This window comes from Erigeron canadensis, chromosome 8, assembly GCF_010389155.1.
Source record: "Erigeron canadensis isolate Cc75 chromosome 8, C_canadensis_v1, whole genome shotgun sequence".
In the NCBI taxonomy this organism is placed as follows: domain Eukaryota; kingdom Viridiplantae; phylum Streptophyta; class Magnoliopsida; order Asterales; family Asteraceae; genus Erigeron; species Erigeron canadensis.
This window is the reverse complement of record NC_057768.1, coordinates 27,882,989-27,910,409: the sequence shown is the minus strand read 5'-3', so window position 1 is coordinate 27,910,409 and position 27,421 is coordinate 27,882,989. Positions and strand designations below refer to the sequence as shown.

The 27,421-nt window shown below is 34.3% G+C and overlaps 3 protein-coding genes across 6 annotated transcripts; 2 read left to right on the top strand and 1 right to left on the bottom strand.

Annotated features, from left to right (window-relative positions):
- Positions 1-255: 255 nt before the first annotated feature.
- Positions 256-2,444, top strand: LOC122610545. Its single transcript, XM_043783525.1, has 4 exons — positions 256-891; positions 972-1,611; positions 1,703-2,271; positions 2,340-2,444. The coding sequence occupies exons 1-4, from the start codon at positions 256-258 to the stop codon at positions 2,442-2,444; spliced, it is 1,950 nt and encodes a 649-aa protein (XP_043639460.1).
- An 11,756-nt stretch (positions 2,445-14,200) lies between these two features.
- LOC122579717 (elicitor peptide 6-like) lies at positions 14,201-15,470 on the top strand. 2 transcript variants are annotated; one of them, XM_043751940.1, is made up of 2 exons: positions 14,201-14,780; positions 15,251-15,470. In XM_043751940.1, the coding sequence occupies exons 1-2, from the start codon at positions 14,523-14,525 to the stop codon at positions 15,332-15,334; spliced, it is 342 nt and encodes a 113-aa protein (XP_043607875.1). In that variant the 5' UTR covers positions 14,201-14,522; the 3' UTR covers positions 15,335-15,470. The 2 variants fall into 2 exon arrangements, with proteins under 2 accessions (XP_043607875.1, XP_043607876.1); XM_043751941.1 differs by having other exon boundaries at positions 14,236-14,780; positions 15,266-15,470.
- Positions 15,471-15,985: 515 nt separating this feature from the next.
- Positions 15,986-26,156, bottom strand: LOC122611050 (exocyst complex component SEC6). 3 transcript variants are annotated; one of them, XM_043784004.1, is made up of 26 exons: positions 26,076-26,156; positions 25,690-25,831; positions 24,291-24,329; positions 24,074-24,162; positions 23,839-23,929; positions 23,571-23,660; positions 23,388-23,467; positions 23,138-23,230; positions 21,636-21,662; positions 21,395-21,502; positions 21,146-21,281; positions 21,027-21,071; positions 20,877-20,932; positions 20,655-20,763; positions 20,340-20,480; positions 20,062-20,241; positions 19,455-19,538; positions 19,276-19,362; positions 19,110-19,154; positions 18,960-19,038; positions 18,815-18,884; positions 18,594-18,681; positions 18,404-18,493; positions 17,646-17,762; positions 17,497-17,559; positions 15,986-16,351 (listed from the first exon to the last, which is right to left on the bottom strand). In XM_043784004.1, the coding sequence occupies exons 2-26, from the start codon at positions 25,816-25,818 to the stop codon at positions 16,217-16,219; spliced, it is 2,271 nt and encodes a 756-aa protein (XP_043639939.1). In that variant the 5' UTR covers positions 25,819-25,831; positions 26,076-26,156; the 3' UTR covers positions 15,986-16,216. The 3 variants fall into 3 exon arrangements, with proteins under 3 accessions (XP_043639939.1, XP_043639938.1, XP_043639940.1); XM_043784003.1 differs by lacking the exon at positions 26,076-26,156 and adding an exon at positions 25,904-26,002; XM_043784005.1 differs by lacking the exon at positions 26,076-26,156 and adding an exon at positions 25,904-26,001 and having other exon boundaries at positions 25,690-25,824.
- Positions 26,157-27,421: the final 1,265 nt, after the last annotated feature.

The following is a 27,421-nucleotide window of genomic DNA, read 5'->3' as shown; positions in this document are numbered from 1 at the left end:
GATGATGATGATGATGATGATGGTGGTGGTGGTGGTGGTGATGATGATGATGATGATAATGATGGGGAGGATATTGATGTGAAAGAAACTATTGAACACCCATTTTTTAATTCATATAACCCTGAAAAAGATGAAAATGAAGATGATGATGAAGTCGCTGAAAAAGAAGAAGAAGTCCATGAAGAAAAGAAAAACAAAGATTGTGACAAGAGAGCTTGGGATGCTAAAAAAGAGCCACGTGAGTACTATTGGAATATGCCAGAATTACTTCCAATACCTAAAGAAGAACTGATCAAGATACCTGTTGATTGTTACACCAGAGTTGTTCGTATCAAAAAAGGTGATTGTTTTGATACAAAAGAAGACTTGAAGATAGCTCTATATACGAAATGTGTGGAAGATGACTACCAACTAGTTGTTTCAAGATCAGATAAACATCGTTTTGAAACAAAGTGTAAAATTGATCAAAAAGGTTGTACGTGGCGTATGATGTCAAGGAGGGTAAAAAATTGTGAAATGTTTCAAGTCACTACATTCATTGATCAACATACTTGTTCAAGAACCCAACTTTATCCTCACCATAGACAGGCAAACAAAAAGGTGTTGGGTGGATTTTTGGCGGAGTTAATGTTTGTGAAAGGAAGGGTATATAAGGGTCATGAGATTATGACTGACATAAATGCCCGGTTCAAGATTAATATCTCATATTCTCAAGCTTGGAGAGCCAAGTGTTATGCCTTGGAACTGTTGAGGGGGTCACCAGAAGCATCGTTTGCCCAACTTCCAGCTTATTGTCACAATTTAAAGTTGAAAAATCCCGGGTCGGTAACTCATATCAAAACAGATAGAGATGGACGTTTTGAGTTGTTGTTTATCGCCATTGGTGCAGCGGTTAGTAAATCAATATAACTTTTCCACATGTTTTTTACTTTAACTACATGTTCAAATCTAAATGATTTATTATTTTGTAGATACGTTCGTTTGTTTCTTTCTTGCGGCCAGTTATTATAGTTGATGCGGCACATCTAAAAGGTCGATATCTTGGAACGAACTTATTAGCAGTAGGCATGGATGCTAATAATGGGATACTACCAATAACTTATGGGGTTGGCAAATCTGAAACCTCTGATTCGTGGACATGGTTTATGGGGCATCTTAGAGATTGCATGGGTACGGTTAGCAATTTGACAATCATATCCGATAGGGCAAACTTAATTAATATGGCTATTAGAAGGTGTTTTCCAGATGCTTTTCATGGACTTTGTGCTGTTCATTTGTATAAAAATCTAAAATCAAGGTCTCCTGGTATTAAACATCACCAATGGACATACTGGAAAGCGGTGAAAGCTTATCGAGAAGTGGATTTTAATAGGCATATAAATCGTTTGAGACATGTTATGCCCGAGTCTGCCCAAACACTAGAAGCTATTGGGTTTGAAAGATGGTCAAGAGTGCACACTCTTGGAGCAAGCTATGGTTTCATGACATCTAATAGTGCAGAATCAATCAACTCTCTAAGTCGCCATTCAAGGAAATTACCCATAACTATGTTAATGGAGTTTTTCCGCGCATCTCTGCAAGAGTGGTATTATAGGAAAAGAAATGTTGCAGGTATTATTTGTTTAACTTTCTCACTTATTATTATTATTATATATAAATGATAATAGATTTTAATAAGTAAATTACTTCTTTAAATGTACAGAATCATTGGAACGTCGTGTTACACCATGGACCGAAAAAAAGATTGCAAAACGTGTTGTGAAGTCAACTTCTTGGAGAGTTGAACCATGTTCAAACACATTTTTTGAAGTTATAGATCATAATTTGAATGGGCTTGTCGATCTAGATGCAAAGACGTGTACTTGTGGAAAATGGCAAACTTCTAGTTTTCCATGTGGTCATGTTATAAAAGTTGCTCTTCATCTAAACCAAGATGATTCAAGTGTATACACTATGGAGTGTTACACTTCGGAAACATATCGTCAAACGTATGCCGAGATTGTCTATCCCATACCACATCCATCTGAATGGGAGATACCTGATGACTTACAAACAGTTTTGCCACCGGTTATGGACAGAAGACTGCCTGGCCGCCCCAAAAATTGTGATCGTATTCCGTCTAAGGGTGAGGAGAAGAAAAACCCGACTTGTAGTCGTTGTAAGGAATGTGGTCATACAAGGATGACATATGGAGCACTGATGCCATCACAAACATCTTTTCCTCCACCCACAGAATATGGATCTTCGTCAAAATCAAAAGTTCATTCGGCGGCAAGTAAAGGGAAATCGAGATCCCAACCAAAGTCAAAATCGACAAATAACTCCTGGTTCAATAACAGGTTCCTGTGGAAGGGGAGGTACCCGTGGAATGGGAGGTGCCTGTGGAAGGGGAGGCGCCTGTGGAACGGGAGGTGCTTGTGGAACGGGAGGTGCCTCAGAAGTAGGAATAGGTTTTGGCTCACCACATTTAACATGGTTCTCATCATTAGGAGCTTCCTTTTTCTTGTGGCGTCGTCTAAAATATTTTGTTGTGTATGGAGATCTTAATTGTTGTCCAACACGTTTGGGGCGTAAACCCCGTCGTACAGAACAAACAACAAATGCAGATGGTTGATCTGGCTCAGAATAGCAAATGTCATCCATGTCATCCATTTCCTGCAAATACATAAAGTCGAGTACATAAACCAATATCAAAATTAACGTATATTGAATTAAAAATACATAACTAAATGTTGAAATAAACTATACCGCGTCATCTAGCGCCTGTAGAGCAGTGGCATCCGCCTCCAAAGCACAAACCTTCTCTCGCAAAGAACGCACCTCGTCCCGTAATGGTCGTTGTAACACCCCGACTAAGGCGGAAAACTCGGGATGTAAGATAAAGCACACGCGCACATGGATGTTACATAGGTATACTAAATGAGTGCATAAAATAGGCATAAATAGTCGTTTACATAGTCAAACAAGCATAAGAGAAGTCATCCCACACATGTTCAATCGAGCATTCAAATAAAGATAAGATAAGTTCCCACGCAGGGGAAACGGATAGGCATATTGCCAACAATCATAAACAAAAGCATGCAAACTCCAATACCTAGCCTGCAGTCTGCTAAGAGTCCCATGCTACCTGACCTAGCCACGATTAGCTTGAATACTTGAAAGGAATACTTAAACGTGTCAACACAAAGGTTGGTGAGTTCGTAGGTTTGAGTTCATAAACAAGATGTATAAAAACGTTTTATGCCGTCAATAGAATTCGAGAGTAAAGTAGTATAATGTGGCTAGAGGCCAACTTGCACATAAGTAAGTGTTTGTATATAATCGTGCACACACAGTCATCAACATGACCGACAAGTATGTATAAAGCGAGCACACACAATCCTCACCAGGACCGGCTAATATGTATAAGCGAGCACACACAATCCTCAACAGGACCGGCTGATATGTAATAAGCGAGCACACACAATCCTCAACAGGACCGGCTGATATGTAACAAGTAGTCAGATAGCCATAGAGTAGTAAAAGCAGTTACGACATATATAAAAACATATGTAGTATTCCTTTCACCCCAAAACATAAGTAAAGAAAAAGGGACTACGAAGACTCACAGTGATCCGGTACAAGCGTAGTTTACAAGCACAGAGAATGAGCACAGATATAAGTAAGATATATCTATTTGAATCCAAGTATGTCTTGATGTCAACCTAATCACAAGTCATTGAGCATAGATGAATACATGTATTAGTTCTTGTGAGTTGTCCTTGATGAACTGATGATTTGGTCCCTTAAAGATCTTTGAACGTTTTGACTCAAAAGTGTTTGAATGGGCTTTAAGTATGTGAACTGGACTTGAACTGAATGTCTTTGAACTCACACATAAGTACTTATTGTGTTAACGAGTTGAACATGTCTTTAATAATAAATTTTAGCCTTAAGAACTCGTTTTAGTTGTTTATGGAACTCATACTTTAATGATCATGATAGAACATATCCTTAATGTACTCAATTAGGGTTTGCATTATAATTGTTGTTCTAGATCGACTCATGAATTAGCTTGATGTTAATAAGTAGCCCTTAAAGTGTTTAATCGAATGATAATGATGTTATGAACTTGGTTTGGTGTTAAATGATCATGTATGGTGTGTTATAGAATGTGTACATGTTGATTCAAGATTGCACAAGTCATTTTAGGGTCTTTGAGTTGCAAGATTGTCCTAGCTATGGTTTCAAGATCGTCCTAGCTGCTTTGAGTTGCATGATCGTCCTAGCCTTAAACTACAAGATCGTCCTAGCAGACCCTAGTTCAAGATCGTCCTACTGACCCTAGGCTAGGTCAAGATCGTCTCATTGTTTTGATGTAAAAGATCGTCCTAGGTGTCTCTAAGTCTAGATCGTTTCAAGTGTATCAAGGATGCAAGATCGTTTTAGGGCTTAAGAACTCAAGGTCGTCCTAGTATCAACCTAGCCAAGGCCGTCCTAGCTTCCAAGTATGAGGACAAGTATACAAGATCGTTTTATGAATCAAGTGTTTGAGCTAAAACAAATCCAAAGGATCAATTACCCATTAAACGTTCCAATACATCACAACACCACACAAAATCGAACAAAACAAGCTCAAGTACCAAATAAGTTGTCCAGGACGATCTTGAGGACCAAGATCGTCCTACAGAGATCGTCCCTCCTCCACCACAAGCTGAAACAAGGACTTAATCAACACACGAAGATCTAGATCGATTCTGGGACTTGTTAGAACATCAAACTAGTACACATATACATAATAACACTACCCATTAACACTTTTTACGATTTCAAGACCATGTATAACATGAACAAGGTGTGGCACATCAAGAACAAGTTTTCCCTTATTTTCAAAAATGGGTTTTGTAAATTAAAGCATGTTATGACCCAAATTTGTTCACAAAAAGGTTACTAAACACATTTAGACACAAACCCATTAGCTATTAACACGTTTTTCATTCAAAAATTGGACCAAATCATCAAGAACATAAACTTGAAAAAGTACACTTTTAATTTGATTAAAAACTCAAAATTTGTTGTTGTTACTTGAGATTTGATTTCAGAAATGTGTTTTGATTATCACAAGGATGCTAGAAGTACAAATGATTTTGGTTTAACAATCCAAAATCAAAAGATGAATTTTGTGTGTGTGAATAGAGGCTGCAAGTGTGTGTTTTTAGAGAGAGAGAGAAGAAAGGTGGAGAAGAAGGTGAATAGTAGTTTTTCTCTCAAGGGTTTCCATCATTTTCTATATATACCTTTCCCATAATAAATTAACTCAATAAATGCAAGGGCTATTTGTGAACATTTTGGACTAGATCTTTTATAGACTTCAACGTTTACGACTCGAATTCTAGTATTTCCTCGTATTAACTCATAAACTCGTCATTTAATTCAAGATTTAAGATCAAATTGACCTTCATATAAGCGTACCATTAAGTCTAAAGTATATCAAGAACTTTAATAAATTGAACTGTCTAATCGTTCCAATGGCGAATGTACGATTCTAGAAACTTATTTAAAACATTTCTATGACGGTTGTTACAGTCGTAAAGCAATCACCTCTTTCTGTGAAGATTGTAAGTCGTCCCGCAAAGCACGTATCTCAAGGTCAGTAGATGTCGCATGCTTGCCTTGTGGAGAGAGAGGAGGAGAATGCATGCGTGGCATCTTTGCTGGTCTCGTGGGAGATAATGGTGGTGGAGAATTGGGTCGATCACGGTGAAGAAATGATGATGGTGGAGAATTGGGTTGACTATTATGTTGAGAAGGTGGTGATACATCTCGGTGTTGAGGTGGATTTGAACCTTGGACCTGAAATACTGGGAGATCGACGTCATCCGCCCCTTCAAAAAAACGTTTACTAGCTTGCCACCAATCACTCGCTGCCTCACCTTCTGTTGGTATCATTGTGAGTTGTGGCTCGTCCACAATCTATCAACATATAAACAATATATACTAAGTCGCGTTTAAATATTAAGAATGCATATACCAATATAAATAAGTATTTGTATCACTTACATCATCAATCGGCATAATCTCCATCAACTTAGGCAATTTTAGTAGCGTAATTCTATCCCAATTAATTGCTCTCGGTATCACATTTTTCATCTTCTTTGCATACTTACTCATGTGGGGAAACGCTTCATAAATCCAAATCTACAACAAAATTCACATTAATTTTATTAGCTAAATAAATAATATATGCATACATATATAAATACATTGCATGGATACCTTGAATGCCCATATAAAGCCGATAAAAGTGTATTTACGCCCCTCTCCTTCCTTAAGCTTGGCCCGACTACCAGATCGTTGTTCATATACCTTTCGCCAAAGGTATGAACCCCATGGAAACACGTTGAATGCTTCCAAATTTTCGGCCAATGATAACATATCGAGACTAACATTTTGGGTTGATTGTTTTCCAGTAAAGCCAATCTCAACAAGCAGTATAACACATAGTCGAACAAAATCAATATCGCTCAACCTACATGAACGACCTTCCTGCAACACTTTCTCGAAATCAGAGACTTTTAGACCATCACCACCCTTACTGTAGCCCGGAAAAACATTAAACACCCACAATGGGCCGCGGATATTCTGAATATATGGACCGAATGAGTCATGACGCCCGAACCGTAGACCAGTCACTAAGCATTTGTCTAAAAGTAGGTTTTTGTGGGATCAATGAGCCATTTTGTGGGATTTAGTTGTGTTTATTGACCAGCTGCATATTTATTTTGTTGATTAAAAGATGTATATTGGAAATCAACAGCGACTTTAGGCTTCTTTCCTATCTTTGCCAATGCATTTATATTCAGATACATTGCATCTACATGGATAGCTGAATATTCTATGCATTTGTCTTTAATTATGCAGATTCAGAATGGATGGAGTTTCTCCTCCTTTGGCCATTAAGCGAGATCTGCATTATTCCCAACATGGGTGCAAGTATGCGACAAAGTCATACTATTTACACTTGTAAGACCTTTAGTATGCCAATCTTTGTCAGTGTGAGTGTGTGACCTATACAATGATCTAGAGCCAACTCTCTATTTATTTACTTTTTTTTTAATCTTTTCTGACTCAGGAGATAGCTATTAACATTGTAAGTAAATTAGCTATAAATATTACTCTGGGTGTGGCTCACCAATTCGATATTGCCAAAGCAGGTTTTGTACCCTTAAATACTTTTTTAAAGTTGAGATCTTTTCTAGGTGTGTGTGTCAACCATTGACCATATAATTTGGCTCCCATATATATGTGCAGGGGTCTTGGTCCTAACCTAAGAAATGGGGATAATGTAAGATCTTAGTGCTCCTGATGTACATCTCTTATATTATATTTGCATTGAGTAAGAATTCTGAACCAATATGTTAAGTTGGTTCTCTTTTTCCATTATTGTCACGCTAATTATAAATCAATGTCCTCTTGTTTGCTTTGAATGATGCATACAGTCTACAACATGTATCTAGGGGCAGCTCCAAATTTCACTGATGCTACTTATAAAAACTTCCCAAGATTATAATAACCTAACTTTCCAATCTTATTGCAGAGAACAAGGGATCTATATATTCATGAGCTGTTTACCCAATTATTGACTTTGCAAACACTCATACTTCGTGTCCTATGTTGTAAGGTATTATCTATCCTTTACTTCACCTTTTTGGAACTTGGATGGTTGGTTGAAGGGAAAGAGTCTGTTAGCCTGAGTTGGCTATGATAAATTTTGACCTTTTCAGTAATATATTATAATCTCTTAAGAAAATTATGTTGGTTTATGCAACCAGAAGGAGCATCGGCTCATGACTCAAGAATTCATGTAGCACTTTCTATGGTAAGTAACATCGAACTTTGGTGTTGTATATCACATGCTAAATTCCGTTTGTGCATTATTATTTATTGTTTTGTAGGTTCCCTGTGATAGTGTTAAAGTGTTTAAGCCAGTTAGTGATGCTACACTTAATGCAGGACATAATGAAAGTGCATCAACAAATTTGTTGCTTCAAATCATCTACCTCATCTCAGTTGATCTTGGAATGGATGAAACTCAACGTCGAAGTACACAACATGTTAATGATTGGTCTATTGAAGGATCTGTTGTGTTTAACTAATGACTTAGTTTATTCTTCTTGTCTTTCATAGGATACTATAGGGTGTTTTACTTTGAATGCCATGTTTAGGGTGACTCAGATTATTATGCATTGTAGTGATGCTTGGTTTTTAACTTGGAATGTCATTGTTACTTTCGAACTTGGACTAATTTATTGTCATTTTCCTATAAATTTGGTGTCTTTTCTTTCTTTCTTGTGAATTTGGTGTGCTCAATGATATATTGTTTGTAATGTAAAGTTCATAGTTGAAGAAAAGAAAAAAGGAAAAAAAAAACCCACATAAACTGGTACTGATTTGGCGGTAGGAGGAAGGGGGTTCCAACAAAGAGGCGGGTTCTATTGGTCAAGGAGGCGGGTTCTATTATGTTAAAGGGATCCGGTTGTTATTGTAAAGGACTCAGTTGCTTAAGGCGGGTCTTATTAACGCTTAAATAGGACTCCCCTGCATAGGACACGGCTCTAAAGCGGGTTCTATTACACTTTTTAACCGGGACACACCACACATCGTGTAGTAGTGATTTAAGTAAGAAAAAGTTGGTATGAATATAAAATATTTAGTTTGATTTCTGTTATGTTTATGGGAATTACTAGTAGCTTTATATATTACACATTCGTTATAGAATTGACACATTAGAGCCATGTCTGTGTTCTATCAAGATTCAGTCAGTTGTAACAATTTGCAGTAACGACCTGTTAGCTAATAATTAGTACTTGGCTTCATATTTATGTTAATTCAATTGCCAAATCAAAGAACCCCCACAAGTAAAATCATCAGGGGGTTCCTGATCAAATGCTTTGGCCCATATAAATATAAGTTACTTTTAATACCAAAAAGGGTTAGTTCTTTTCAGCAGGCTCTAGATTTTTTAATGAAACAAATACATTCAGATATACATATAGAAAAAGCAATGAAATCCTACCAATTTCGGTCAATCAATCAAATTTATAATAACATGTACATACAGATATACAAATTGAGGGTGATAGATAAGAAGAAAGAAAGAATAGAAACATACCAAACATCAACGATTTGGGGCGGAGGAGAGCGGTGGCGCGCTTGGGTGGTGATGGTGGCGGAAGTCGGTGGTGATTGGTGGTGGACGACGGTGGTGATTTGGGGTGGAAGAGAGTGGTTGGAGGACTGGTAATGGAGGCTTGCGATTTGCGTTTAGGGTTTAGGTTTAAAATAGAACCGGGTTAGAATATACAAATCAACGGGTCGGGTCAAACGCAAGGAAGTATTGCGATCCGCAAGCAATCCTTGCGATCCGCAAGGAGTCCTTGCGATCCGCAACTCCTCCTTGCGGTCTTGCGATTTTATGGGTATTTTTTGTGAATTCGAAAAAGGTTGAGTATTTTCGTATATTGAAGATGGTTTTTGGGTATCTAGGCTATTTTCTCATATAAAGGATTGAATTGATTTCTCCTGTTCAAAGAAAATAAAATACAAACAAAATACATATCTCTTTGGTTGCCGCACATAAAATCCACATCATTCCCATAGGCGTCCGACTTCCAACCTCTTTATAAATGCTCCGAGGTAAGCTACCGAGAAGGGCAAAACCCCCCTGAACGGCGCAACCGTTCGATCTAAGGCTTCACCTGTACCGTATCATAATTTCTGGCAATAGTGCTAGTGGCGATGGTGATGGTGGTGGTGGTGGTGGTGGTGGACAATTGTAAACACATTATGTTAAATTTCATAGTTTGTTTGGTCATTTTTCTAGTTTTCACATTAATTTTAATTTTCAAATCAACCCTTGTGAGACTATCAATATTTCAAATTATTAAATATCTTAAAAGATCGTGGATTCAATTTTCAACGAATGTCTTATAATTGTTAGACCATCTTTAACGCTCGATGTATTTCCAGTGTATTTCATTCAATACGCCGACTTTCCGGCGTGGAGGGTTAATGCATCCGGCGTATTCGTCGGCGTATTCGCCCAAATTGGTGGCTATCGCGCTAAACTATTATAAAATAGTAATATAAGTTTTAATGTTTTTAATATTATGTCTTTTGTTTTGTTTACTACTTCTATCGAATGGAAGAAAGAAAAATCTCAAAGATTTGTGAGTTGCAATTGAGAATTGGGATGTAGAAGACAATGATTCAGATGGCAAGAGGTAAAGCTTTGGTATTTGATATAAGTTTTCTTTTTACCCCATGAACTATTTTAAAATAGTAATATAAGTTTTAATGTTTTTTTACCACTTTATTCTTTAATTTTATCTATGTTATTTATTTATTTATTTTGTGTTTTAATTTTTAATTTTAGTGTTTTTGTGTTTTAGTATAATCTTTTATTATAATTAGTGAAATGTGTTTTTTAGTTTATTAAAATATGTTTTTTATTTGATATAATGTGTTTTAATAATAATAATATAAATTATGATGTGGTACCAATAAAGTGAAAATTCAGTGTGGAGGTTAATGTTAAAGCTGGTTCAGTGTTTGGTGAGTCAGTGTATTGCTGATGTGCCATCAATAAACTGAGTTTCAGTGTGGTGGGTTAAAGATGATCTTATATATTATATGATTGATGATTGATGATTGATATTTAGTTTAGAAATTTCATATATTTGGAATTTCGAACTATATAGTCAGCAGGGGGACCAAGGTTCATTGTTTTAGTTTCTTCCCTTTAATAACGTTTCAAAATCTTAGTCAACAAATGATGCTTTCGAAGAATGATTAGGGGTTTTGGAGTTTGGACAAAGTGTTGATTATAATTGTTCCACTAGCTCGAAAAAGACGTGTACGTCCAAAACACATACAAATGAGTATACACTTTAACACATGGGTCAAAGTCAAACGTTGATGGGTTTTGGACATTCTTGTCTAATGTGTTTGTTGTGATTAAAAAGAGTGTTTAGTAGGAGGGAATCATAAAGAATGAAAATGTAATAAAGAATGGAAATAGTGAGAAAGAGAATGAGTATTTGGAAAGAGAATGGATTCCGTTGTTTGGTACCCACAGAAAATAAATATATATAAAAATAAAATTTTAAATAATAATGCATTTATTACATATAACATTTTAAAAAGAAATTTTTTTTTTCCATTCTCTACAATTACAATTTGTAGAGAATGAAGAGAATGAAATTGATTCTCTCTTCTCCTTTCTCATTCCCTTTCTTCAATGTTAACAAACAAGAGAAGTCTTTCTTATTCCATTTCTCCTCTTTCCATTCCATCATACCAAACATCCATAAAATTCTATTTGCTATTAAGAAAAATGATTTTCATATAAAATTTTTAAAATATTAGCTTATTTTTTTTTAAATCATAAAATTATGACATGTGAATTTCATTCGATTTTTTTTTTTTAATTTTATTTTTTTATATGTCATCATTTTATAGTTAGAAAAGTTATTAAGTTATTGTGTTACTGGGATAAAAAAAATACTACCCCGTAGTTCGGGTTTATTATATTGGGAGTATAATTGGTCTCACGTGCTGTATTTCTCCTTCACTTCCCTTTCTCTTGTTTGTCGCTACAAAATATTCTATTTTACATATGTAAATCACTAAATTGTATGCTGATTGCATTTGGGCCTCCTCCTTGAAACCTCAACCCCCAATGGCCCAATATATATTTTTCCCAAAATAAAAAATCATCCATAGCTACTCACACCTTTTTTTCGAAAAAGAAAAATAAAAACAGCTTAGCTTTTATAACTTATATTATAAAGAGATTATTACATCTGAATGTAACTAACTATGACAAAATGTCTATGTTATGTAAAAATCTTGTAAAATATATATGTTATGTAATCAACTTTCAAATCTCGATTATTGAATTTACATGACCAATAAAAAATTTACACGTGGCAGCTTATATGGTTGCCACATATACCCGGTTACATTCAATAAGCAGGACTATTGAAAGTTCATTATATTACATAGACATTTTGTCATAGTTAGTTACATTTACAGGTAATAATCCCTATTATAAAGTATGAATAAATTCATCATCCTCGGCAGCTTGAGCAGGTTGCTCAATGGCTTGGATAGCCCCTAAAGTAATATCCTAACGTGTACTCAAGAACACAAGAAAATAGTTTTTAAATGGCCTTTTTTTCAATCAAAATTTAGTGTTTTTTTCGTGTTTTTAGGCCATAATTAAACTACAGAGTTAGGTTAAAGGTAAGCCGACTAAGAGGACTAGGAGATGTTTATAATGGCAATGAACTAAAGTTTTAAACATTATATGTTGATAAATTAGTAAGTTGTTTAAATTGTGTAATATAATATACGTGACAACCAATATAAACTGTCATTTGCAAACTTTTATTGGTCAGTTACATGATTTAAACCTTTTTATAAAACTATTAACATACAATATCTAAAATCTTATTTTGTTCTTACTATAAGCAATTTGGTTATAATTAGTTATTTAGTTTTTCATTAACCCCAAAATAAATGGTTTTTACTTTTCTTTTTGCATGGGTCAAACTACTTGGCTACAAAATGTATATGCACGGGGCGAGATGCCAAGAAGAAGAAATTAATTGTATCCTGACACCTCCACTTGGTTAGGTAAAGCCACCTGTCTTCTTACTTTATTTAATTCCCCAAATATAACCCTTTATTCCCTATTCTCTTCTATCCTTTTCTTTATCCATTAACTTTTGCTAAAATATTTTATATATTCTATTCGACTATTCGCTTCGAATAATTGTCCAAGTGATAATAAAAACTTTAAGAAGTTCATACCAATTAAGTAAACATTAGGTCATTTCGATACGAAACTTACAAAAGCGTTACCATTGAGTTTATAATTATCAAAAACTCATTCATCTAAGCTTTACATAATATATGTAAAAATTTATGAAAGCAGTTTACTTTGGATAAATGTTTCGAAATATAGTCAAATCATATGTAGTATACTTAACTAACATTTTGTTTATTTTATGTATTTTACTTCCGATTATTTGATATTCCATGCATATGACCAATCAAAACATGCAGATCGGCAACACAACATTACACGTGACGGTATATGAATGACATATATTACAAAATAGATACAACAATAATAATATTTGAAAGTTAGATATTAAATTAAGTAAAACAAGATTTAGTTGATTACATACAAGTGCCTAGAGTTGTTTTCGGTTTTACTGTAAATTGCGGGTTCAACTCTAGTGATGTGTTGTGGTTTTTTTTTTTTAACTAGTTGTAATTGCTTATGGTCAAAATCTCATAATATAGACTATAGAGTACGTGTAGGAGTTTAAATTGTAGGGTGAAGTGCTCCTGATTATTACCGACGGTGTGGTGGTGCATTTGGGGCGACTGTTGGTGATAGATGCGGTGTCGAATGATGCATATAATTAATGTAAAAATAATTGATATAAAGGGTTAATGGAGATATTATAAAAGATAAAAAGTTAAAATTAATAGCGCAAATTATTTTTTTAAGAGCATTTTAAACAATTTTTTATGTAATTTTCAACAAATGAATATTTTTCTTTATAACTTTTCTTGACTTTTATTGTATAAATAAATATATTTACACGATTAATTCTATACCTAAAGATATATATTATATTTTAAAAACTATTAAAATTTAGTTGAAATAAATGTCGACTACTCTATCCATATGTATATATATTAAAAAAAATTAGAATTAGATAATTATAATATAATAGTTACAACTCTACCTAAAGATAGATATTAAGTTATTAAAAAAATATTAAAAATTTATGGTAATATTTTATGAACAAAATACAAAGTCCTAAATTCAAACCAACATGAACTCCATTTAATATTCATTTTATCTCTCAATAAAAAAAAAGTACAATTTTCTCACTTTATATGTATTAACTTTTTGTATTAATAATGTTCACGGTTAATTGTTATCAAAGCATTTAGCATTAATGATGTCGTAAGTATCGTGTTCAGTGTTGGACACGAGTATGACATCTAGTATATAATATAGTATAGATAGGTATATATTCTCTATTACTCGTAATTCTTTTCAATGAAAGTATCAAATACTTTCTTAAGTAATCTTTGTACAATCACAGCTTTTATGTTGTTTCTCCTGAGATATTAAAAAATGGAATTCGTATTCATTAAATAGTGTGTTGTGTCAAGTTATTTCCCAAGAAGAAAATTTCACCAACCCATGCATTGAATTGAATACTATATAGTACGTCTGTATATTACTCTCATATATGGTGTTTCAAAAAACGTTGCAATCTTTACAATAAATGTTTTGCCACAAATCCAACCTAACCTTTCCATTCAATTCTATTCCCTCAAAAATTAAAAACCAAATTCAATAACATAGTCTAAGTAACAAGAGCCTTTGTCATCTGTAAAAGATAAAAATTAGTTCAAGTCTTATATATATATATATCAAAATATATATAAATATGGTTGAGGAACAAAGTGGAGTTGTGTATGATATTGGATATAGTTATGGTAACCCTTGTAGGTATATGCAACAAGTTTTTAAAAGCTTTTTGAAGTGTTTGGGGTTGGAGAGTCAAGGGGAAAGAGAAGGAAAAGAAAAAGGTGACAGAATTGATGGCGGCAACGGCGACGGTAGTGGTGGTGGTGAAGTGGTGGATGATCCAACTTTAGGTGATCCATCCACCATGGATCCTACTGATGAACCGGCTATATCAACCGTAAGTAACTTTTTTTTTTTTTAGTATTAGACTATTAGTAATATAGCTAGTGAGGAAAATATATATTATGGGGGTGTTTGGCCTAGCTTATTTTGTATGGCTTTTAGCTAGCTAATCTGGCTTGTTTTGAACTATATAAGCTTATTTAGTGTGGTTAACTGCTATTTGATTTAACCGAAAACCGGTTAACCTAGTTATCGGTACGACATTTTTATAAACATAAACGGAAAATAGCGATTATATCTATATTGCCAACTATTTTTCAACCAAAATCTGTAAAAAAAAAAGAAGGTGGAGGTGGGGGGTTAAAAAGTAGTCCTAAATTAGCACCTATCGTGAATTGGATGTTTATATTCTAGTATTCTACCATGTTAAAATTTTTTAAAAAAAGTTTGTCCCTGGAAAAAATATACCCAGAACAGTTTATTAATTAAGAGATATATTTGTTTTTATGGTTGACGTCCAATTAGACATTGTTGGTGCAGAGTATTGCAAGAAGACGTCCTCCACCAAGACCTCCGATTACCTCAGGAGGACCCGGTCAAACCAATTAGTCAAAGTCCGTTTTTTGTTTTGTTTTTCTTGCGAGTATATGTTACGTTTGATCGATTTTATGAAGATTAGGATGTTTATTTGTACTGTAAATTACACGGTTACTACCTTGGTGTAATAATTAATTAGTTTGGCTAAGATCTTCATCATTTATAAGTTCTGCATAACATGCTTTTTTTTTTTTTTTTCAAACTATACATCTCTCTTTTAATATAACCTACATTTGACGGGGCATGTTACAGAAAATAAACAAAATTAACACCTACATTTAATTTAGATCAACAAGGCTTATCGACCATAAGATCCTAGGTTTAGATCTCATAAGTGTATAGATATATAATTGTATCTTGGAGCTTTCCTTTTAGAACATTTAATAGTATCTTACAGCTTTTTTTAGAGCATTAAAATGACATCAGATGATGAATAAAAAAGAAACATGCAAAATGATGTCTACTATTCATTCGAACATGTTCTTGGCCATCTGATATCTTTGCTCAAATGGGTTGTCCAAGTAAACGTGCAAGCCGTTAAAAGTAGCATTGCATTAGGAGTGCAAGCCCTTCACAATCATTTTCAGCGACCCACTTCAACAATGCTCTTAGGCCAACCTAAATTTTATCCGTGATCATAACACAATTTTTTTCGCAAATAAATAATCAAATCATGGATACTCAATTTATGTGCTGCAAAATTCTGTTAATGTAGATTCTATATTGTGTTATCTATACTTGACTAATAAAAACATGACATACCGCCAATGATGGTTTTTCAGATAAATGAAATGTGACCGGAAAAAAAAATTAAAATAAAACATAAGACAATAAATACATACATGACGCCGATATTTGGGAAACGAAATATCATGCGACACCAATCTAAGTGAACTAATGCAATTTTCGCCAGATATTAGTGATCTTTGATGTGTTCAATGACTTCAATTTGGAGAAGACAAAACCTGCCCTTGGAGGATTTCCATCAATGAGTGAATTTTCAAATATTTCCTTGCATTCTTGTACAACCTAGTTTTGGACAAGAAACAAATTAAAGGTCATCAACTCAAAAATTGGACCATCAGTCCATCACAGGCAGAAGTCAAGATCTCGATCTTACACGACGAGCAAAGTTTTTTTATTGGAAATAAACGAAATGCTAATGAAATACAAAATGAATCGTCTTTCAAAATACAAGAAAATGAATCATCATCTAGCAAAGATTTTATGCTGCTCCATTAATTCAACCTCTAGTTCAATAACTAAATCAAGGATATACATATACTTGATTATAAAGCAAAACCAGTAATTCTGAATCCAAAAATGTATTAGGTCTTTTTCTCGTTAAAGTTTGACATTCACTCTCGAACAAAAACATCTATCATATATCTAAGCATAGAAATCACTTTTGTCCAGTTCTGATCAAATTAGCAAAGACTAATGATCCATTCAGAATACAGGGATGAGGGAACAATAATTTAATAAATCAACTACTACTAATGATCCTTAGTAATATTAATTACAATTAGAAGACAATGATGTAACTAATATGGTGAAGGAAATATAAGTACAAGTACATAACCAACATCACTGTGCAATCATGCAATTGGAATGTGTAAAAGAACATTGACATATTTGTCCATATTTAAGACAGTTATAGCATCTAAACGAAATGCAGCCCACAAAGTAGAATGTCACAAAAAAGGTAATCTAACAGACAAAGGCACTACATAATTTCTTGAGAGGGCAACATTGTCTTAACTATGAATGGGATGGATATCAGTTTAACTTTTATCTCTAACGGTCAAGTTGGTAGATTGAAATAAATTTAGGTTAAAAAGAAATAAGTCAAACAGGCTGAAAGTGGTCCAAAGTGTAACTTTCATGTATAGCTGAAATATCATATAACTTTTGTCATCCTACTTGGCACCCATCATCCATAATATATGATCTTTGTCGAAATAAAATAATTAGTCTGGGTCAACTCCACCAAAGACTTGTTTCAATTTCATGCCATACCCAATTGTCCAGTTACCCACACCATTTGCCCCACCCTGTTTGACACCTAAAATCTCTTTCCACACCACCATAGAATTGCCACTAACAAAACAACACCATAAACTTTGAAGTACAGAAGTCAAAGAAAAAAGGTGTGAATTCATTAAGAAACGTACCTCCTTTGCATCCTTTCGCGGTATTCCTTCTCGCAGTCCAACAATTCTCTCAACAACATCAGGCTGCAACATCCATAATAGCAGACTAAGTTAGCTGCTTAAAATCAGCAGACACATTAGCATAGAAACCATCATTGAACTACACTTACAGGGCAATCAGGTTGATGTTCAAGTATATGTGTGTAAACAAGTGTGAAAGTATCCGGGCTCTCGGCTGAAGCAAGCTCTCTTAAATCAATTAGTATCCTGAGTCTGTTCTCAACTTTCTGCAGGTAGGCCAAGACATAAGTCTCTAACTTAACACCAACAAAAATACCTTCTGATGTAAATCAAAAAGATCTGTCTAATGGGGCAAAATCGTTTGGGCAAGTAGGCAATGCAGTGTTGAAAAAAAATCCATTATAAGGCAGCGTAATCGCAGATTACTCACTACAAGGTCAGTGACCGAGGAGAGTTAAGCCGAATAGACCAAAAACATCGGCTTGGTAAAAGAATCGTGAAAAAGTAATTATTGATATGTCCAGGTTATATTAGGCGACCAAAAACAGTCGTTTTCAACACCTTAATTTTTACTAGTGCATCACATATGATTAAAAAACTTATATTAGTATATCACTCAAATGTAAAAATTTAACGTTTTAGAAAGAAAAAGTAAGAATCAATAGGTTTTATCCATGAAAAGTACACTTTCACTGACTTCATTTGAACCATGTCATTGTAAGCCTAATTTTTATTATATCCCTATTCGACCTATTGATAAGTATACCAGTCAAAATTGTTACCATTAACATTGTACAAAGAAATTTATTTGCTTTTTGCAATGTCTTGATAATAGATATCAGAGCAGAATATCTGAAACCTAACTCAGATTCTGGTATATCGGTCATTATCAAGGTAAGTGACTTACATTTACACTTATGTATTCCCTGAAGAAATCCATTAGAACCTCTTCATCGAGTCTCATTCGTTCAATAGTTTCCTCTTTGATGTAAGTTTTCTACAAAACAATGCAATTATCATGTTTACCATGCATCCTACTGCGAGTAAGCTATTGAATTACCTTGACAGAAAGCACAAAAAATCATCATTTATGAAACCTGAGACATAAGATGATCCACATAAACAATGACTGTTTGCTCCAAGCAAGACTCAACAAATCGTCTGAATGATCTTTCTTCGATATACCTGACAAGTTTTGTATCATCACAAAAAAATAAAAAAAGAGTAAGAAAGACTACTTCAGTCACCAATAAAATAATGCAATAGCTACAACATAACCAAAATGTAAAGTTGATGAAACCAAGACTTGAAAACCTACATCTTCACATCTGTGAAGTAATCACCAAAAGTTGCAACTAGGTATTCAGTAACTTGTCCTTCACTCCATTCTGCATATAACATACAAGTAAGCAATAGTTCAAGGCAATATTAAAAAAACAGTTGTATAATAAAGTAGAATTTACCTTTATTGTAAAGTTTTACCAGTAGTTCCTGCACTCCTGGATCATCAAATATGACATTGACGGTTTGATGTACAGCTTCCTAAATCGATTAGAGGTGGTCAATAAACAAGAGTTCTTCATAAGGCAACATATAACATTGATATAACATACCTTTGCAACTTCCAGGAAGCCTTTGCAGGTGTCTTCAAAATTTACCTGTTGCAAAAGGTCAAGACATTAAGTTTGACTAACTAGATATAGAGGCAGCAGATATAATAAGCACAGCATTTATATCAATTATAAAAAAAGAAACTGGCTTTTGGTGTCAAGGTATAACCTGCTCAGCGTAATTTTCTGTAAGGGCTTCAAGAGTGCTAGAAGCTAGCTCCATAGCAAGATCATAGCATCGCAGATTGTTGTTAATCTGTCATTATGAAAAACTAAGAGTGGGTTTCCATAGTTGCCAATTCTGGGAAAATTAATCAGCTTAAAGATGTGGGCATAAAAATTACGAACCATGGCACATATTGGTTCTAAACCAATTTCGGAAGCAGGTTCTTCAAGTCTCTTTTTCTGGGCCGCTTGGAAATCAAACATTACCTAAAGCACAATTTCAACAAGTTGCATCCAGATTCATTCCATAACATGATTCTTATCCATCCGAAGATATAGACATTTCCAAAACATAAAAGGGCAAAGAGACAAAACTGATACTTTTAGGCAAAGGTATTACCTTACTGGCTATTATTTGACAAAGCTAAACAGATTATCTTGATTTTGAAGTCTTAACTATTATTAAAAAATTTAGTCTGAAGGATCAGGTATCACATTTCAGCCCTCTCAAAAAATTTTGCATACTATTGCGATCTACGGCATGTTGAACAAAATTCTAACATGATATATGTATAATGCATATCCTCATTTTTTTGACATATGAGCAATATGGCATCCTGACAATTAGCTACTGCAATGATTTGTCATGCTACCATGACAAAATTATGATGTTGATACACTAAGAGTGGGTTTAAGACCAATGAACAAAGAATAGTTGCCCAGAGCCCCCTAAGACAAAGAATTGCTATTGTTTTGGCATATCTTAAGCAATACTAGTGAAGGTTTATACCTGAATTATGGACAAAGCAATTCTGTACAGCATGATTTCAGTGCTATTTTCTCTAACGATTTGCACTTGTTCTCCAAGAATTCTGAATAAGTCAACAGCGGCTGGAGTGTACAGCTTTCCCTCATCTGTTGATTTTGGTGGCTGTACTTTATCAGCCTCAAGGATATTCAAATACCATTTCTAATGACATTGAAAGTAAAACGCCAAAAAAAGTATCAGTAACATAAGCACTTCTATGATGTAGTAAAATAACAATGATAACACCGTTGCAAGTTTACCCTTGTTGTTGCTTGCATTCTCTCAACATATGAATCCATCAGTGGATCCATTGCACCACTCTCTGAACATACTTGAGCCAGAGCCTCATCAACTCCAAGTGCAATCAGATTATCTTGGTACTCAACTACCCACCCAGTGACCTGATTGAAAAAGAAGAGAAGAAAACGAAATATTAAGATATGCAAAGCCACATACAATGAAAGCATTCATTGAAGTTACAGAAAACTGTATGTGTCGTGACATATCTTCCAATGTCTAAAACAGAAGACAGAGTTTCAAAATTCAAAATAATTACAAATTTCCAAGCACAATACCTTTAAGATTTCAATATTTGTAATATCATTTGCACGATCACTCAACAGTCTTAACCACTGAATGAACCTCTCTGTGTACAGATTCACCATGAGTTGGAATATTTCATATCTACAAAAATAATAGCTTCGTTTATGATCCCTCAAATATATACCCAGCATACTAGTGTAACTTTAAACGAACCAACAGGCTGGAGATCAAATAGTGCAGAAAAATTAAGAAACCTTGGAGGAAAACATGGAGCCACATGATCGTATATATCCCCAAGCTCTTCCCCAATCTGAAATAACACAATAAAATGTTTAGCTTATATAAGGATGGAGCAAGTCAACTTTTTATCTTCCTTTTAACAAACAAAAAATGCACGCACATACCTTTTTCGCCTCCTCTATGGCACCTTTCAAGTTTTCAAACACAAGCTGTCAAAAGAACAAGGCTAAAATCAGATGGCAGAAAACACGATAGAAGATTGCATAATAGGTTGATTAAGTACTTCTGATAGAAGTTTGCTGAATCTTTTTTCAACAGCTTTTGTAATATTTTCATAACATTTATCCTTGTAGCCTTTTCCCTGTTTCGCCTTTTGTGCTGCAAGGTTTTTGGATGAAGCGATTGCAGTAGTAGATTTTCTGCAATTAAGAAGAAAACAACCCGACATTAGGGATGTTGATAAATTAAAAAACATAAAAAACTAGTATGAGGCATAGTGATGTGTAAAATTAATAATATTAGTAATACGTACTTGCCAGCTCTACGGGGATTTGCTACCGACGCCATTGCACCACCTCCTTCGGCCTCAGCTGCTTCTTCTGCAACTTGCTCATCAAGAATCTCTTGCATTTCGACAACCCTAAAAGTATATTAGGTAGCATGAGGTATTTTCGTTTTATTAAAAAAAAGGTTTCCAGTTGAATGAAAATACCATAATTAGAAGAACCATGACCCTTATTAAAAATAATCTTATAGATGTTTGACATACGTACCTCAAAGCACGTACAAGTGTTTGTGGGCTGCAATTAAAACAAGTGATGACACTCGTAAGTAAAAGTTACATATTAGGAAGCAACACATTAAGAAGAAATGAACATTAAAATATAAATTTAGATATTATGGAGAAAGAACTGAGTGTTGTGGAAGGCATATTAGATTTTGATTGGTCTGTAAGTACTTAAAGAAGAACAATAGATATCAAGGCTGTAAATATCAGTTATCGGTTTATTATCGGCAAACCGCTGATAAGCGATAAATAGGATATATCGGGGATATATTGGATACCCTAAAATGTAAAGGAATTTATCTAAAATTTATATATATACTAACAAATAAACAATTTGTAATGCAATACATCAATAATTAGAATATAAAACTATAGGAAAGAAAATAATTACAATTAAAGTTTCGAAATTTAAGTATCTATAGACTATATTCAAAGGGGGAAAACGGTAGTAAAGAAAGTAATTACAATTTACAACTAGAAATTAAAAGATTATTAAAGATTAACTCAAAAATTAAAGAATTAATTAAAAATTAGCTAGAAAAAATTGAATTAAAGAAAGTAATAAACCCTAATATTTGATAAAAACCCAGTTTTTTTTTTTATAAAAATTGGTCAATTTTTTTTGACCGATAAGTGCCGATATTGACCGATAAGAGCCGAGTTTGACCAAAATTTGACCAAAACGATAAATTGCCCGATAAGTCATTTTTCTTATCAGTGAATGGCCGATAACCGATATATCGCCGATATATCGGCCGATAAATCCGGGTATTTACAACACTACATATACTATCCCTGAAGATAAAAAGTTCAAACGCCATTAATATTTAAGATTTAGTCTTGACTAGTGGCATAACTTCATCTAGATTATTTGTAACATATATATATATATAAGCCATGGCACTCAATCATGTACATGTTCAATCACATCTGGGACAATAATTGAAGTGTGTGCCTACCATTTACTGATTGACATAACCTGGGGTTCTAGTGGTATCATCGAACACTCATAAGTTACCATCTCTTATCTCGAGACTTGATGAAAAAATTATCCTTGTTACGCTATCTATGACATCTCCAAAGCTGTATAATGTAATTCACAACCTACTGGCTACTGCTAGTCAACTCAATCCTTACGAAAGAATGGAACTTTAGATGATTACAAGGATTCTAAATTGCATGTGACAATTGATGACTCCACTAAGGATAATACCCGCACATATAACTATTATTCACACCATAGTCCCAACTTAGCACTAACCACTGTCTATATAACAAAAAGAAACAGAACAGATTACACAAAGAGCACATAACATAATATTTGCACATTATTACTTTTATTTGTTCATATGTGGAAAGCAGTAAGCTACAACTGACTATATATCTAAATGAAAATAAGTGGTACCTCGATAGAAGCATTGAATCAGATAGCATAGTAGAAATAAAAGATACACAGGCAATGAAGAATTTAATTGCAAATGAGCATACCTTTCTTTAGAAAGTTCAAAAAAGTTTGAAATATGTGACCATAGGGTTTGCTCAAATGTCTCCCAAGTCCGATCTACTTCTTCAAAATATTCCCTGTGATCATTCACATGCGAAAATTGTCAACCCCAAAACTTACTTAGGCTGTATCTTTGTTCAATAACTTTTACATAGAGTCATCAAAATGAAATGATACAGGAATTCCATCATTTTGATTATGAGCGGCCTTATAAATCAGAGATCCGATCCTGACCTTAGTCTGCCAACCTCATCTTTATGAGATCCTGCTGTAGCTAATGCAAACCTCCTCTTTCCATCGAGGGCTGTTAATCTCTGAATAATTGCAGGTTCGTGAAAGAGCAGATGAACAGTCAAATATCATGTTTGGTACATAAGATCATATTTTGAATATTTTGTGTAGCATTTAACCCCTTACCTCATACGTGTTAATGAGCTCCTTATCGTCACTTAAAGATTCATGGGCCGCGGCAGCTTCCACAGAAATTGACATCATCCCCTCCACATCCTGATAGTGGTACAAATAAGTTAGATTTATGCATTTGCAGTCAAATTACATGCTAGCAGTATCAACATATTCAAGTGTCACAGTATTTACAATCTAATTTCTTAAAGATGGGAAAAAATGAAGAAAAAAAGAAAGAAAGAAAGAAATAGCTCTAACATCAGTCGTTTTATATGCATACCTTCAATGTCGTGTTTAAGTTATTTCGTGCGTTGCTAAGTAGCTTAATCTGGTCATGGTTCTCAATTAACGTTTGGCATTCTAGACATAACCTGGACAAGTGAAGCATTATGAAAAGTCATAAGCCAGCTATAAATATCAAATTTAAGTGAAAGGACTATATGGATAGTCTAAAATTTAAGAGTCATGATGAATCATAAAAATGATTTCAAGTGCCATCAATTGTACATTTGTACCTCTCAATATTAACAAAGTTATCACGGAGGTGGTTTACAGTCTTCTCGGATGAAGCAAGAGCTTTTAGACCAGATTGTGCCTGTTCAACCTGCATACAAAATCCATGATATTGAAATATTATATATAACCGAAAACATCACTTCGTGATCAGCTTATTTACAAGATACCAATCAGAAATGGCAAAAGGACTATAATTAGTACAAAATGAGAAATTACCTGTTCAGCAACCATAGTACTAAGTTGTGCATCATTAGCCTGAAATGTTGAAAGAAAAAAAAATGTCAAAGATAGTATAACATCGTAGGGAAGCAATCTCTCCATCATCAGGTAGGGGTATGACTGCCTATGGTGGGACTGAGTATCATTGTTGTTGATGTATACCATCTTAGGCTCTTGGCTACGTCTTTTCTCTTAATGAAACTTGAACAAGAGTCAGATTCCTAATTCCCAGAGGAAAAACCTCTCGCAAAATGAGTTCATGATCGAATCAGAATCCCATCTAACCTCAAGACAGTCTAAATCGTATTTCTTTATCAATGGACCATACAGACAAGGCCCATGTTCTCAGGAATACAAAGCATTAATTTCTGTCAAATGGCTTAAACGCATCAAAATGTGATTGCACAGACACAATCTACAATGCAACTATTCTAGCTCAAGCTGCCATCAGGCTTAAAGCTTTCGCAGTCATCAATTCTCAATAAGCATAAGAGTAAACAGATTGGCAACACCTATCACACACAGAAGTCAGCATTACACCCCCCCTCTCTGAAACCCACTACAAATCAAGGTATGGTTACACACCCGTCAAACCAAATTTTGGGGCTCACTTATCACACAAATACTACTCAAAACCCATTAAATAAGCACTTGACACTGCCAGCACACAGCAATCCGTCCCCCTTTTTTGTAGCGCGATCGTCACACAGGTACCTCGGTGGGTCGGATCCTCGTCCCGCGCGTCCAGGGCACGGTCATGAGGCTTTCCACACCCCATACCATCCTCTCTAATCACCTAGTAGGATCATATAATGCTAAAAAGTGGAGGCTTTTGCTCAAAATAACCATCAAACCTGAGACTAAATCTACGGCAAGATGTCATGTTTCTCGAAGCATTGACTTCCCGCAAACCGCAAGAAAATGTGATTATACATATACGGAGTAATAAATAAAGGACAATGCACTAAGATTTATATTGAGCAGCACAAACTACAACTAATGAGCATAACCAACTACAACCACAATGTTAAGGAATACGCGACCCTACAATTCTGAAGGGGTTTAAGTGAGGGGTGTGATGCTGACGTAGTTGTGTATAGTTCACTCTAAAAATCGAACCCAGGACTAAATCTATGGCAAGATATACTACACAAACTACAATGCATGAAAGTCATGATGCATAACTCACCCTACACTTAACAAACATTACCAACTACGCCCACATCGTCAAAAACCGCATACTTATTTCTTACAAACAGGAAACTCTAAATCTACAACCTCCAATCACCAAAATTTCACCAAAGCACACCTTTTTCCTCTCAATTTCCAAATACCAAGTTATAAAAATCAAAACTTTACACACAAAAATACCGAATTCAAGAAAAAATAAACCAACCTGTTGCCGGGCAATATAATCGGCTTTAATTGAAGAAATGGACAATAAAAGCTCAGGAAGTGGCAACAGTTTTGCAACCTCACGAACTGCAGATTCCTTTGCTTCAATTCCAAGATCTTCAACCATCATCTTTCCCTAAATCCTAATAATAAAATATTTTTTTATGATTTATATAAAATACCCATTACAAAATTTTAATGGTTATTAGGCATACCTGATAGGTTTCCTGAAGTGGGTTATTTAGATCATAAAACTTTATACGATGATTTTGGCTGAATATGATACAAGTTTTTCTGATCTAATAATATTATTTTAGTTTTATTATATTATTTTTATAATTATAAAGTATATGAATACAAGTAAAGTATAGATATAGGAAAGGTTACCGGAAAAAATATAGAGACAACGGTGGCGCGTATTGGTGTCGATTTTGACTCAGTTATATTATTGATAACACTTTAACGACTTTAACTTGGATATGTAAAAAAAAAAAAAAACTTTTTTTCTTTCATTTTTAATTTTATTTTTATTTGGTCCCTATATTCAAGTTATTTTTCTTTTTAGTTTGATAATATTGTTCTTAATAAGTTAATTTTTATTTGGCTATTATTATCATTTAAATAAACAAATTAACATAAGTGGTGAGAACCCTATCATTAGAGATTTAGCATCGAGAATGCTCATTAAAATAAATTTATGTCCGTTGACTAATCATCCTTATACATAACCATGAGATATAATTTGTCTATATGTCTTAGACAACATTTTGAAACCTATGACATGTGTTTGGGTTAGATTCTCGAATTTAAGAGACATCTGTTCAAGTGTCAAAAACCTGACCTGACCTGACCAAATCCGAAACCCGACAGTGCAACAAAATTAAACATATGATCCCGACCCGTTATCCTATTAAACGGGTCAGCTTCAGATGGGTCTGAAACATGTCAATTGATTACCTAGTAAGGAAAAGAGAAGGAAATGTCAAATGTGTTTAAATATTTTTGATATATATTACATGTAGCAATGATTTGCACATCAAACATAACTAGAAGGATACTCGCGCGTTGTGACGACATCTGTTACAAGCGGCAGTTCAATGATCTGTCACCGGTTGAGTGAAGCGGGTGGTTGTGTAGGTGAGTGTGTGATGGTGAAAACTGTAGATGATGTTTGTGTTTTTTGTTGTGTGTCTGAGATAACGTTAGGTTAGGGGATAAGGGTATTTTGAGACATTCAATGAATTAATGGATAGCGATAGTTATTAGAGTAAGGGCATAATTGGTAATTTAAAGGCTGAAAAGTTTTTTTTTTAAAATGACATTTACGAGTATTAGATGAACTCCTACACTTACCCGTTATTACGAGCATGGTATCCGCGTAATGCGGCGGTCGGCGATGAAGGTGGTGTTATTGCGGCGACGGATGGTAACGGTGGTGGCGACACCAATTGGTGTAGGTAAAGTTATTTGATTTAAAGGGTGTTAGTAGAGATATTTTATAATATAATGAACTAATGATATAATTTAATATTAAGGGTTGATGGTGATTTAATTCAATAAGGTTATTTTAGTCAATTTGCATATCCCATTTTGTGTAAACTTTCAACATGGGGTATAATTTTTATATAGATAGATAGATAGATGGATAGAAGTATAGAAATATAGATATAGAAGTATAGATATCCAAATACAATATTTTATGCACATAATAATCGCTTAAATGATATACACAA